The sequence below is a fragment of the Pseudophryne corroboree genome, chromosome 7 (assembly GCF_028390025.1).
Source record: "Pseudophryne corroboree isolate aPseCor3 chromosome 7, aPseCor3.hap2, whole genome shotgun sequence".
In the NCBI taxonomy this organism is placed as follows: Eukaryota; Metazoa; Chordata; class Amphibia; order Anura; family Myobatrachidae; genus Pseudophryne; species Pseudophryne corroboree.
The window spans coordinates 348098285-348112470 of NC_086450.1; the positions used below are offsets into that span (position 1 = coordinate 348098285).

The 14186-nt window shown below is 41.4% G+C and overlaps 1 protein-coding gene across 1 annotated transcript in view; it reads right to left on the reverse strand.

Moving 5' to 3' along the window:
- Positions 1 to 230: 230 nt before the first annotated feature.
- The window catches only part of LOC134945246 (cytochrome b-c1 complex subunit 2, mitochondrial), a 49453-nt gene continuing 35497 nt past the window's right edge, over positions 231 to 14186 (reverse strand). The window contains exons 4-14 of the mRNA XM_063934418.1: positions 12476 to 12540; positions 11115 to 11171; positions 7503 to 7627; positions 6780 to 6877; positions 5647 to 5704; positions 3899 to 3994; positions 2944 to 3143; positions 2588 to 2668; positions 2150 to 2226; positions 963 to 1116; positions 231 to 550 (exon numbers count right to left, since the gene is read on the reverse strand). Coding sequence (XP_063790488.1) covers positions 467 to 550; positions 963 to 1116; positions 2150 to 2226; positions 2588 to 2668; positions 2944 to 3143; positions 3899 to 3994; positions 5647 to 5704; positions 6780 to 6877; positions 7503 to 7627; positions 11115 to 11171; positions 12476 to 12540 — 1095 coding nt within the window. The 3' untranslated portion in view covers positions 231 to 466. The remainder of the gene's footprint in view (positions 551 to 962; positions 1117 to 2149; positions 2227 to 2587; positions 2669 to 2943; positions 3144 to 3898; positions 3995 to 5646; positions 5705 to 6779; positions 6878 to 7502; positions 7628 to 11114; positions 11172 to 12475; positions 12541 to 14186) is intronic.

Below are 14186 nucleotides of genomic sequence, written 5' to 3' on the forward strand. Positions count from 1 at the left end.
GCCGGCATACGACAATTATTTTCCTCGCTTGGGGTGTCCACTACCCCCCTGGAGGAAGATCGCCACCGTGCCCGCAAGGGGCTATTTTGCGCTTGCCCCACTGCCGGTATACCAGCAGTCGGGATCCCGGCGCCGGCATACCGTAGTACACCCCCACAGATAAGCACCTGCTCATCCTATACAGTAAACACAGCTCAGACTGTACAGAGTAATGCCACTTGAGCACATGATAGAAATAGTAATCTTTTATTGTATGTTATGCTGTTAAACAACACACTAGTATGTTTCCCCATAGATCATTACTGAAAGCCTTCCTTGATTCCCCGTTACAATTTACATGTATGGTCTGACATCATAAATAATTTGCTTTAAACTCTGTGGAACAAAAGTCGTGAAGATCTATTGGGATAGTCCACACTTCAATTCTAAGCCTGAAACATCTGCTGTTGCGAGTGTCTTTCGGAAACTACAGATCAGAAACAAATGGGGTGTTTTCCAAGTTCCCGGAAGCTGCCAAAGACTTGGTTCCAGAAGCAAACTTCTTTGCAGCCTATAGAAATAACCATGGATATCCAAGTTAGCTAAATTGTCTATGAAAATTATTATTTACATGCACCAGGACAAAACAATGCAACAAATAAATTTAACATTTTGCTATACGAGGACAAATTTTTGGAAAGACCGAAGTATTCGAACATTGTTCCAAAGCTTAAACATGGGATTTCACATCATTCCAGATCGAAAAAACGTTCAGACACTAATTAACTGGTCTATAAGGAATAATATAGTTTCAGATACAGTGTGTACCGACTTATCTATGCATTAATAGTGTTTTGTTTTTGTTTTTTTAAGTGGTTTGTATATTTCATACATACAAGCCTTATAGATTTATATTTAGGACTTAATTCTGTGTCCACATTTCTCACTCATTGTGAACAATCTGAATATATACGAGAACTCACATTAACAACATCAGCGCTGGTGACAGAGTCTATCTGCTGGGTGGCAGCAGCTGGTGATACGTAAGATCCGGACGACAATGCCTGGGAGCCAATTTCATTCAACAGCCCAGAGGAATTCTCCACGGACAGCAGGTAATGGGATTTTAGCTGGTTCCTGAAATGATGACAATTTATCTTCACATGGCTTTCAATAAATACACTAAGTACTGGCTACCAACTTCTGAGCCAAACATATCAAAAAACAAAAACACACTGCAAATTAAAGCAAATTAGGATTCCACTACGTAGTACGGAATACCACCAAAAAACGCTTTAACTTTGATAACAGCAACTATGAGGAGTCTCATTTTCATGGTAACTACACACGTATGAACCTTACATACCTTGTTCATGTCAATTAGCCCTAAATAGCTCTGTCAAGTTTCTCTGGCATTTTGAGATAGTGGGGGATAACTGCAAGGTGATAAACGCACCAGTCAGTCACCTGTCAATTTGCATATTGGAGCTGATTGGCTGGTGCGTTTATCACCTTGCCCATATCACTGGTTTATCACTTCCTTATGCCTTCTCCAGGTTAATACATTTACCCCAGTGTACCCATCGGTCATAAACACGTTGAGAATTATTGCAAAATTCATTGCACTGAAAACGTTATATAGGGCATGACATCCTTCTGCATCAAAGCATGAACCGTTTGGCCTAATAATTGCTAAAGGTCTACTTTTGATGAAATTCTTGCAGTCCGATACCAAGGTGGGACTGGGAAGAATGCAACAATAAGAGAAGTATGTGCATACACGATTGCTTTATAAAGCATTAAAAAAGGCATTCGCCAGCTCTTGTAAAACACTAATGTTGGTAGGAACAAGGTAGCATCTTAGGCAGCGTCGGTCTCTCCAACTGTGAAGTTCCTTCACTCTTCATGCCTGGACTTGCAGTTCTAAAAAGGTGGAGAGCCACAGGCTCACTGACACAATGCAGCACAGCATGGCTACAGAACCTCTGGCTTTCTATACTGCCAGCAAGAACAAGGAAGCTGCGGACAGTTAATAGCACTCTTGCTTGTGTTTGGGTGTGTACCTTATTACACCAAACTACAAAGCTAAACAATACCACTGGCAATTTCAGTTTCTCTGTGAAAGTGAAGGGGAGACGGCGCTGTTTGGGAAAACAACTAAATTACTCACTTAGCTCTTGTTATATCAGCCTCTGTAATGCTGCCCTGGGCAATCGCTTTCACCTGGTTAACTGCAGCTTTAATTACCTAAGAAAAATGGACACGTATAAGTTTGCACAGTGTCTGCGTGCTAAGACGCAGCAACATTAGCATACATCTCTAAATCAGGCCCCGAGCGCATGAGCCTAACTAGTTCTATTTTTCAACTACAACATATCAGGTACTGTGCAATGGTTCTGCCACTAGGAGGCATCACCTGGAAATACAAGCCTCAATGTACGCACATAATACTCTATTTAAGAAAAAAGTATATAAGAAAAAAATAATAAAATTAAAGAAATGCAGCTATCAGTGTATGCCAATTACTTACTAAAAGAAATTTGGCAAGACATACACTTACTATGGGGCAAGTGATGTAAAATTACATCCAGTATAGCATTTCACTTACATCTCCTGCAGCAGCTGCCTGCGAAATTGTATAAACTCCAAAGATACCAGAATCTGAGTAGTTGGCATTGAATGCAGAAACCTTTACACAGAAACAAAAGAAAGAAAACACACAATTCAATGCAATTTAAATACGATTCAATCATTGCAAATAACTTTCAGTGTTGGTAGGTTTACAAACCTGTGGCAAATACAGTATATCCACATTATCCTGGCAACTCATTAACCAATTGCCATGAATCAACTAACCAAAGTAATGCGTTACAAAACTTGAGATAGGTGACCTCAATCCAGTGACACAGACCATACTAACAAAGCACAGTCTCCTCATTTCACCCTTCCTAAGTTTTTACTTACGTCAAAGGGCTGACTAGTTGCCTTGGTGACTGCTTGAGACAACTTGCTGCTAGTGTTGCTCCCCCTCTTGATGTAAGGCCCGGCCCCAAGAACATGCTGCAGGACATTAAACGCATTTGCTTCAGGGCTCCCAACAGATGCTCCTTCTGCCACAATAGCAGCATGGACCAGGTCATCTCCATTCTGCTCTCGGACCTCACCTGGGCAGAAGAATAGAAGCTGGGTCAGTAACACCCAGTGACCACTGTCGGGTCAGGTTCATTTTCTCTAATGTTGTTTGTTGCCCACCACTAATTACTGACAAACTGCTCTTCTGCGCCTGGGGTGTTGGATACTATTAGTAAAACATGTTCCAAAATCTTACAAAACTTCATCCACATCTATTGAATGCCATTAGAACATCGCTCATTACATAGTTTGTATACAAACAGCCCTTTCTAGGTCAGCAGTGAGGATCCCCCACCTCCTCTTTACAGTTCCAAAGGTAAAAAGCTGTAATAAAATAATTTGTATTGTGATGTAATTACATTTCTACACATTAAGTTAACTCCCCTACTTCGTCTAACCTTGCCAGTACTTTAATTAGTAAGGTAGTTTGTCTCTGAACCCTCTGACATTTGTCAAGTGTTCTTCTCATACACAGGTACCCCAAATGATACCACATACCCAGCGATCAAGTGTTTTATAATGTATTAACCCCTGATTCATGCATCCAAACACATTATCCACTCGTGCCTGACTGGAATACTCTTACTTTAGAGAGAGGAGTAGCCGCACTCATGTTCTTTATGCTCTATGATCATCTCCACTGTACCCAACTGAATGCATATAGATAGCAAAATTGTTACCATGTTCTTAATGCATTAAATTGCTCTACACTGAAACTTCTGCCCAATGTGTACATCTTTGTATTTGGAGTACAGTAAGACCCAGTAACATAAATATGATCACATACCTCCGCGATACTGCGCTTTCACAGCGGCGGAGCCGCTACCACTTCTGATGTTGAGGAAGTGCTCTCCAACTTGTTTGAGGACTGAATGGCTGACACCTGAAAGTACATGATGAGAAGATCTGCAAAACTTAGCAGAAACTGGAAAAATTTATTCATTCACGCCCATTGCTGGCATTTACTTTTCAGTCAATAGAAATTCCTATCGACTTCTTATTTTATGCCACTATGGGTTCTATTCATGTAGCAGTGAAAAGTCAGTAGAGAAGTTGCCCATAGCAACCAATCAGCTGCTACATTCAATTTTACAGAATGCTTTTTATAAATGTTACCACAACACTGATTGGTTGCCATAGGAAACGTCTCTAGTGGCTCACTTCTGCACACTTTTAACTGCTTCATGAATAGACCCCAATCTGTTTAAATGAGTCATTTCTCCCCCAGAGGCTCAGCTTCTCTGTAATCTCAGTGAGTGTAAGGAGAGATTCATCAGACAACAATGAAAAAATCTACTCAAAAAGGATGGTGCAGGATCCCGGACAGATTGAAAATAAAGCTCAACCCCGCTTGGCGTCAAGTCTCACTAGGGCAAATGACATTAACTGTATGTGGCCTGTTACAAGACTGTGTCAATGATAAGGTTCTCTATGCGACATGACCATTGTATACTTCAGAACAGACTAAGGGGGTCATTCTGACCCAATCGCTGCAGTTTATCGCAGCAATCAGGTCGGGCCGGCGCATGCCGGACGGCCGAAGGCAGTCGTTCCCTAGCAATCGCCTCTGCCTGATTGACAGGCAGAGGCGGTCGCTAGGCAGGAGGGGGCTGCACGACGCCGTTTGCCCGCCGTTTTGGGGGCGCAGTCCGGCCAACGCAGGCGGGGCGGGCTAGCCCTGTGGTGGGCGTCCCCCCGCATGTCTGAGTGTCTGATCATAGCTGTGCTAAATTAAGCACAGCTAAGAGCAACTCGGAATGACCCCCTAAGTCTGGGCTCACAGCTGCATCTTGCTGCAGACTTCGCCACCCTGCAGGAAGTGGGGTAACAAAGTGATTGGCCCCTATCCTAGCAGGAAGGACCGCATCCATCAGAACGATCGGTACTTAGAGCCCTGTTACAATAGGCTTGTGTGTCAATTAAGGTTTATGCATACATAATATTCTGTGTCTACCAATGCATACTGTATTCGTTGTTTGTCCGCTGGAAAGCCAAATTATTGAATTTAAAAAAGGAATAGGCTTTGTGTGAAGCTTAGTGCAATGAAACCCCCAATATCTACGTATGTAAAGTGTGTTACAATGCAATTACTTTAACCTGCTATTTTCCTAGGTGATTCTCTCACCCACAGAAGTCACTGGGTGTGACAAGCAGATAAATAAGGCAGACTTTGGGCCATCCTGCCATTTGGTGCGACAAGAGATAAACACTCACCTTGTACCCTCACAACATGGCAGCGTATAGATCATTTAGCCAAAAAGGAACAGTCTCTCTTTAAATACACCAATTTTGGTTGATGTAGATATGACTGATCAGCTTCACCACTCATGGATACCTCCGGGCTCTCACTAGCTCACTCCTTGATCACTATGTTACTGTTGACCTACTTCCACATGTATTTTGCGGCACTGTCATTACCTTCTTACTTATGCTTTGCTTTAATACAAGTATCATTTTTGCAGTAACTGCATATCTATAGAATGCATCAGTCAGGATGTAAAATGTATGTTAACCTCATTTCCCCATAATACACACCTAGTCCAACCAGGGCCATTCTTGCGCTTGTGAAATTATTCTGCACAAACTGCTGCAACTAAGAAAGACAACAAAAAGATTAATGGACACTTAAGTCACAACTAAAAAGTATGCCATTAAATGGAAAGCAGCAGTATAAGACTGCTGTTACATACGGGGGGAATTCACTTGGGAGCGAGGATTAGTGAGCAAAAAACCTTGCGCCAAATTTTGGATTATTGTGAGTATGTGCGCTGCAGATACCCACGGAATTCAGTTTAAAAGAAAACCAATGGGTTTCAGTGCAAGTAAATAAATAAAAAATACTTATCCCTCCAGTGGTCTCCCCTCCAACCTTTCAATGAAGAGGGGGCTGCTGGGAGATGTAGTTCTCCCAGCTGCTGCGATCAAACACACTCACTCATGCACACATATACTTACAAACACTCATGTACACTACACTCAGATCCCGACACTGGAGAAGACACCACTTCGGAAGGTGATTAATTACAGACTAAGCTTAAATTAGTTCTCAATTAAATTCCCTCCATAGATGCTTAAATATACAAAGGATTTTAGATATTCTAAACTATATGTTAATGTTTCCATGCTACCAGGGCCTGATGATGCCGCTACTGTTGGTCAGCCTACTGTTAAAGTCACCTACTCGTTATAAGTTCACAAACCATATCAAAATACACATTGCTAATCTACATAAAATAAACCCAACTGACACTTAATGAAAACAAATGTAAAAGATAAAATAAAGCATGGTATAGGTACACATAAATCCATATAAAGACAAAGGCTTGCTTCTAGAAATGCTGTATTACACATACTAGAACACCAGGGTGTACACTGTGGGAACGTCAAACAGCACTCAGTGGGACACATATATAAACAGTGGAGAGGGCCATCATTTTGCTGAAACTGATGGGATTTTTCGTTGCCAGGTTGTCCATTAGTCCCCAAAATGTTAGATCAAGGTTCCAGATATTTCAAAATAAACAAATTCCCAACAAAGTACACTTTTTTTTTTTTTTTTTTAGGACATTGCTCATGGATCAAAACTCCGATGGCAGCACAAGATTTTATCATTTCATATTGAAGGTGTAGCTTTTTCATTACCTTTCTGTTTTTATTTAGACTATTACCTCGTCTGGTGAAACTTTTCCAATTCTGTAGTCGGGACAAAATAAGGAATTAGCAAGAGTGTTGCGGTAAGATGCTGCATGAAGGTTCTCCAAAATGCCTGCATTTATACAAATAAAAAAAATATATACAGGTTGAGTATCCCATATCCAAATATTCCGAAATACGGAATATTCCGAAATACGGACTTTTTTGAGTGAGAGAGAGAGTGAAACCTTTGTTTTTTGATGGCTCAATGTACACAAACTTTGTTTAATACACAAAGTTATTAAAAATATTGTATTAAATGACCTTCAGGTTGTGTGTATAAGGTGTATATGAAACATAAGTGAATTGTGTGAATGTACACACACTTTGTTTAATGCACAAAGTTATAAAAAATATTGGCTAAAATGACCTTCAGGCTGTGTGTATAAGGTGTATAGGTAACATAAATGCATTCTGTGCTTAGATTTAGGTCCCATTACCATGATATCTCATTATGGTATGCAGTTATTCCAAAATACGGAAAAATCCGATATCCAAAATACCTCTGGTCCCAAGCATTTTGGATAAGGGATACTCAACCTGTATTACTATTTAAAATAAAAGTGTAAAACAAATCACAATTTTTTTAAATCTCTTACTTATTCAATAACACTTCATATAGGACACTGATTACAGAAAAATTAGCTTTTATACCCTGCAACAAAGTTATACAACTAAACAGTATGTTCACTACTCACTAATTTGTGGCGTTTGATAGGCCAAAGCTTTGTCAAGCTTTATTCTACCAGACAGGTCAGCGACTTCCCATCTTCTGAATTCTGGGGCAGTAGTGACATTTATGAGATATTCCATTACAGTATCCCTGAAAAAAAATCAAAAAGTACAAATATTTGTGTCTTTTCTTTCAGGCAAAATGCTCAGGAGCTCTGAAACTATATAGAACAAGGCCTTAGGCCGAGTACTCTTACACACATTACAAAAAAAATCAAGGTGGCTTCTTATACATGTCATTTACTTTCTCTATAACGCGGGTTTTCATAGTGAACAATGACGTTATTACATCAGACTGCACAAATTGTACATGCCTTCTAAACATTGTGTGTTTCAGATATTAAGATATCATTTATATCTTCTACATAAAATTCATTAGTCTGTTATGCATTCGGACACCTCTGCACCGACTGGGATGAAAAAAATACAAAAGGTTCTCCAGCTGGATTCTTGCCTGGTTCTAGTGGGGTTAGGTTCCCAGTTGGACCTCTCAGCGGAATGTGCTGGGCAAAACTTTGACCCAAGGAACCTGCTCTGGGCCTTACACTGGATGGGCTGTAAGAAAAAACTTCAGAGTAGTAACACTGAATCCCAGAAGACATACTAGGGGATTGGGGTCCCAGTCGGACCTCCCATTGGTGTACACTGGGCAGAACTTTGACCCAGGGAGCCTGTTCTGGGCCTCCCAATGGATTGATTTGGTTGAAAACATTAATGACCTGAAAAAACTGACAGAAATAACCATAACTCAATGAACTAAAATAACTGTCCCCAAAGCCTTGGAACAGCAACACTGATAACAGAAGGAAAATGACAGTGGGTGGCCACCGCATGGGTGTGTTGGAAGAGCTACTAATTCTTTTTAATATGTTAACAGTTACAACTCATTGAGAATAACTGGAAAATTTAAACCAGGGCAACGCCGGGTACTTCAGCTAATAAAACATATTTCAATTTAAAAAGGCAGAGAACAGTGGAAGAGAGAATAGCTTTTTGTCCCTAGTACACTTTGCTCAATAAACATCTCATCATACATTAATATAACCATCTTTTACTGATGAGGTCTTCTATATTATTATTGTGTAAAATTACATGTAATCAATGTACAGACTATAGCTGGGAATAGTACAAGTAAAAAAAAAAAATCACTGTGCTTTACACATCCAGAGCTCCATAATGAGACCAGCAGAAAATAACGAGGCAGATGTATGAAGCCTGGAAAAGGGATAAAGAAATGATATGTGCAAGGTAATAACACACCAGCCAATCATTACGGATTTTAAAAATGACAGGAGCCGATTGGCTGGTGCATTATCACCTTGCACTTATCACTGCTTTTTCACTGCTTTATCCCTTTCTCCTGGCTTAATACATCTGCCCCACTGATTGAGTACGGTTTCCACAAGGAGAAAAGTGGTTTCATTTAAAGCTGTTCAATAAGTGGACAATGTCATTGATGGTAAAGATAAGAATGTTACAAGAAATGTAATGTTAGTGACAAGTGCAAACATGGCTTTTTCCTATTTACCACAACCCCCTTTCTGGTGAAGGCTTTTGCCAGTAATCAGCCTATATCTGAATGTTAATTACATCACAGGATGGCATTAGATGTGGGTGCCCACAGGGAAAAATGCATTTACTAAATTTTAATTTTGAATCTTGAAGTAAATGTTTCATTTCCAGTGCACACCCAGGATTTGGTAAGCTCTTTATCAAACTGGCCTAGCAAGTGCTGCCAGTCTTATAGGGGTATTAAACATCTCTCAGTTGCCCTGTTGACTTTAGTTCATTTTAGACTAGCTACCCGCCCTGGCTTCTCATGGGAGCAATTCTGAATATACAGAGATAGCCTTTTTAAACGGAGATCTTATAAGATTCCTGGTAGATGACATTAGTTGTTTTTCCTCCTGATGTCAACATGAAAAGTTTTTTTGTGTTTTAGAAGGCTGTTATCTCAATTACACAATACTATATCTCTTCAGTGAAATTATTGCCCAGCTATCACAACAGCTACTTCACTCCTTACTTATGTACAGCAGCTGGAGGGCTGCTTATTGCTCAGCCCTGTATCAGATGCTTATTAAACCAACAATAACGAAACCAAACGCATATGAATAACCATCATCACAGATCTTATATGACAAAAACCAGTGGCACGGGTCACCTTACTGACTGCAGTCATTTTAGATAAATTCACAGATAAAGTAACACACATTCTAATAGGGTAGGGTTGGTATCTATATCCTGGCGCACAGGACCCAGATGGTCGGAATGGACATCCCGATGTTCAAAAAGTTGACTGATTTTGGCATTTTAACCATAACCCAACCCTCCTGCAGCTTAACCCTAACTGTCCCCATCAGTGTTTAACCCTAATCCCAGTATTTAGTTAGGATGTTTTTATCTCAAATCCTATTTGATCTGTAATTCTTTGTAAGGATATCCTTATGTCTATTGCAAGCAGGTTTAAATTGCTCTGCTGTCTTCGCATCTAACACCCCTGATGGGAGTTTATTCTACTTGTCCACTACCCTTTCCGCAAACTAATTTTTCATCAAGTTTCCCCTGAACCTACATCCCTCCACTTTCAGTGCAAGTCCTCATGTTCTTATAATTCTCTTACTTTGAAAAATGTCTCCCTCCTCTACTTTGTTAATATCCTTGATATAACTGAAAGTTTCTATCATGTCCCCCCTTTGCCTTCTCTGCTTCAAACTATACATATTAAGATCTTTTACCTTTCCAGGTAAGTTTTGTGACGTAGGCCATGTGCCATTTTAGTTGCCCTTCTTTGTACAGTCTCTAATGTATTAATATCCCTCTTGAAGTGCCATTTGGGTTGAATACACAGGTGACCGTGGCCAACTGTCTTGCCGGGGGCTATCCAATTAGTCCTGATAAGCCGACGCGAGGCTTGGCTCATCGGGGATTTTGTTTCACCTGCCTCAGGCAGGCAAAACCATATCCCTGAAAGCGGGACCATTTTACTGAACTTGTGTGTTTCGTAAGAAAATGGGTTTGTTTGTTTTACAGGCGATCTAAGTGGATGGCCTGTAAAAATAAAAATAGGTGAAACATCGGGAAATAGTGCAAAACACTTTTTCGCATTCGATGTTTCACTGCGTCTAAATGGATGCCCAACATAGTATCGGAAACACTATGAATGATACTGTAATGACCCCTATCACTTTCTTCCCAACACTTCTGAAATCAAAATACCAGCACTGTATGCCGTCATAATTTATATTCAGTGAGTAATGACCTTCACCAATCTAATTAGCCATGATTTTTCTAGTTATATGTACTGCTTATCTTCCGACCAAGAATCAAGTAGCACTGTACAAGAAAGGATATTGCTTTTCATCCATTCTAAGCATAAGGCTTCAAAGCTTAAACTGTTGAATGGCCAAGGCTAAATCTGAGGGCCTGGAACAATGTACCAGTAACGTGCCTACCTTTGCGCCATTATCTGGCATTTTAACACGTAACTCCACACAGAGGAACGCATTATTGCATAGTATACATTTTCCCTTTATTCATTTACATAAATAAGCAGAGCCGGGACTGAGGTTACTTACACATAGTCTCTCAGACACTCAACGGAGTACACAATGTTCTCCCTTGTAGAAGTCACACTGCAAAATAACATTGTATACTGAGAAATATAGAATCACATTTACACATTTTAAAATAACCACCAATGAGCTAGAGACATTCCCCTTTAATTAGTGCCTCTGTAAATGATCAGTTTAGTGGAGGCCCACTCAGGGGAAACTGCTCTTTCATACGCCAAAGAAGTTCATTTGGTACTAAACGAGGTGCAGCACAAAATAAAACCCAGCGCACGTAAACTGAAATTTTACAAGTTTTTATCAAGTTATAAACTTGGGATGAAGACAAGGTAAAGGTAAGGTAGGGTTTTCTAGTGCGTGGGGAGCGAGTCCTTTCCAAGAATGTTTGCAGCAGGGAGGGAGAAGGTGCTGCCAAGGCATAAACCAGATTCCACAGTCCACACCTTGGCTGCCGCTGTAATGTCCACTATACATAAAATATGATTCCCTAGCTAGTCTGTGGGTCAAATGATGAGGTGGCAAATATTTCCAAATATAGGGGATAATTCCGTAAGGATTGCAAATTCTGCTAATTAGCAGAATTTGCAATCCTTTTGTTAGCATGCTGGGGGTCGCCCAGCATGCTGACCGCCGCCTCCCCCCCCATCGCAATTTCTGCTTGTTAGCAGAAATAAAGGATGCCTCCTGCCGGCGGAGCTTTGCTGCATCCGCAGGAGGCCCGCCGCCATAGTCCCGATAGAAGTGGCTGCGTGTGACATCACGCAGCCGCCACGTTCATGACCCCGTTCGCGCTGCACCGCCCCCGCAACTCTCCGTCTCTGCCCCACGACCGCTTCTGCCTGATTGACAGGCAGAGGCGATCGCATTTTCTGCGCCTCCCCGCAGAAAGTGCAGGCATATGCGCCTGCGGAGCGATTGGAATCATTCCCGTTGGATCGCTATTTGCGATCCAACCTGAATTAGCCCCATAATGATAGTTGCTCTAGCACCATAAAAAAAAAAAAAAAAAGAATCGACTGTACTTTAAAAAGGTTACAATTCAATAAGAAAAAAGGACAGGTTATTAGGATGGCATACAGATTTATCATGCTCAACATCCTAGGATACTTTCTGCTATAAAAGGCTTCACAGGTGAGATGTGTTGGGGAATAGCATGTGTGGGACCCATCAGGGTTCAATACCATCAGGTATGAAGTTTAAAATGTCTCTTACATGTTGGTGGCAACAATTTTAAAATGTAGCTGTACAGCTCCTATGGGATACGATACAACAAAAACATGTAATAAGATCTTGCGCCAATCTTACTGTATTACTTTTTTTTTCATTTTCATAAAAGACATCAGATATTATGCATGTAAAACACTAACCTTAATGCAGCACCGGCAGCTTCAAGCCCACGGGTTATTTTAAAAGAGGAGGCTCCCTTGGTTGTCTACAAGAAAATATCACAACAAATAGTGAGGGTGCAAAGTTACGGATTTAGGCGTCACTTCTATGTTGTGTCTGATCAATACACAGCTCTATACAGAAATGGTATATCATTTTGCTATATAAATACAAATATCAAATTTAGACCATTTGTGTTCTAATTCCATTTCAGACACCAAACTGTATTTGCATATGTCCTACTTCAATTGTATGCTAAATAAGTGGCAGTTTGTTTGCTATTTAGCAAATAACTTAATACCATCAAAAAGATTGCTGTCCTGAGTTATAACACAAAGTGCACAGCAGACCAGTGCCAAATCCAAGGACAAATAAAATAAATCAGACACATGGCTAAAAAAAAAAGAAGATTTATGGTAGACTTATCATGGTTAAATCTTTCTGCGAGGTACACTGGATTCCACAGGGAATACATTGGGGTGTAGAATTGGATCTTGATCCGAGGCACCAACCGGCTAAAGCTTTGACTGTTCCCAGGATGCCCTGCATCGCCTCCAGGCACTGGAGCTCAGTTTTGTTAACCAGTCCAATGCAGTAGCAGGTAAAAGACGGCAGATGTTAGTAACATAGAACCACATTCTCACAACAGGAGAAGGGACCAGCGGCTAATGCCATACAAACCCAAAGAAGCCAAGTGCGTCAGGGTGGGCACCCTGTGGAATGCAGTGTACCTCGCAGAAAGATTTAACCATGGTAAGTCTACCATAAAGCTCTTTCTCTGCAGCGGGTTACACTGGGATTCCACAGGGAATACATCAGGGATGTCCTAAAGCAGTTCCTCATGGGAGGGTACGCACCGTAGCGGGCACAAGAACCCGGCGTCCAAAGGAAGCATCCTGGGAGGCGGAAGTATCAAAGGCATAGAACCTAATGAACGTGTTCATGGAGGACCACATAGCCGCCTTGCATAATTGTTCAGCGGACGCGCCACGACGGGCTGCCCAAGAAGGTCCAACAGACCGAGTAGAATGGGCTTTAATAGCAGCAGGAGCTGGGAGTCCAGCCTGCACATAAGCTTGTGCAATCACCATTCTAATCCATCTGGCCAAGGTTTGCTTATTCACAGGCCAGCCACGTTTGTGAAAAAAAAAAAAAAAAAAAAAAAAAAAGGGCATCTAACCTCCGGATAGAGGCAGTCCTCTCCACGTAGATACAGAGAGCTCGTACCACATCCAAAAACCGTTCTTTGGAAGACAAACCAGAAGAGATAAAGGGGGTCACTCAGAGTTGATCGCTCGCTAGTAGTTTTTAGCAGCCGTGCAAACGCATAGTCGCCGCCCACAGGGGGGGGGGGGGGGAGGAGTGTATTTTCGCTTTGCAGGAGTGCGAACGCCTGTGCAGTAGAGCGCCTGCAAACACATCAGATCAGCCCTGTAGTTACTTATCCTGTGCGATGATTGCTGCGACGAGTGACAGTAATGACGTCAGACACCCTATGTCAATCTCCTTGCGCTTGGCTGTGAGATTGGAATAGTCACTAGAACCAGTGCAAAAACACAATGGACTTCGTACCCGTACGACGCGCATGCGCTTTGCGTTGCATACGCAGATTAGCCGTTTTTTTCACTGAACGCTACGCAGTGAACAATGGCAGCTAGCGATCAACTCTGAATAACCCCGAAAAGCCGGAAC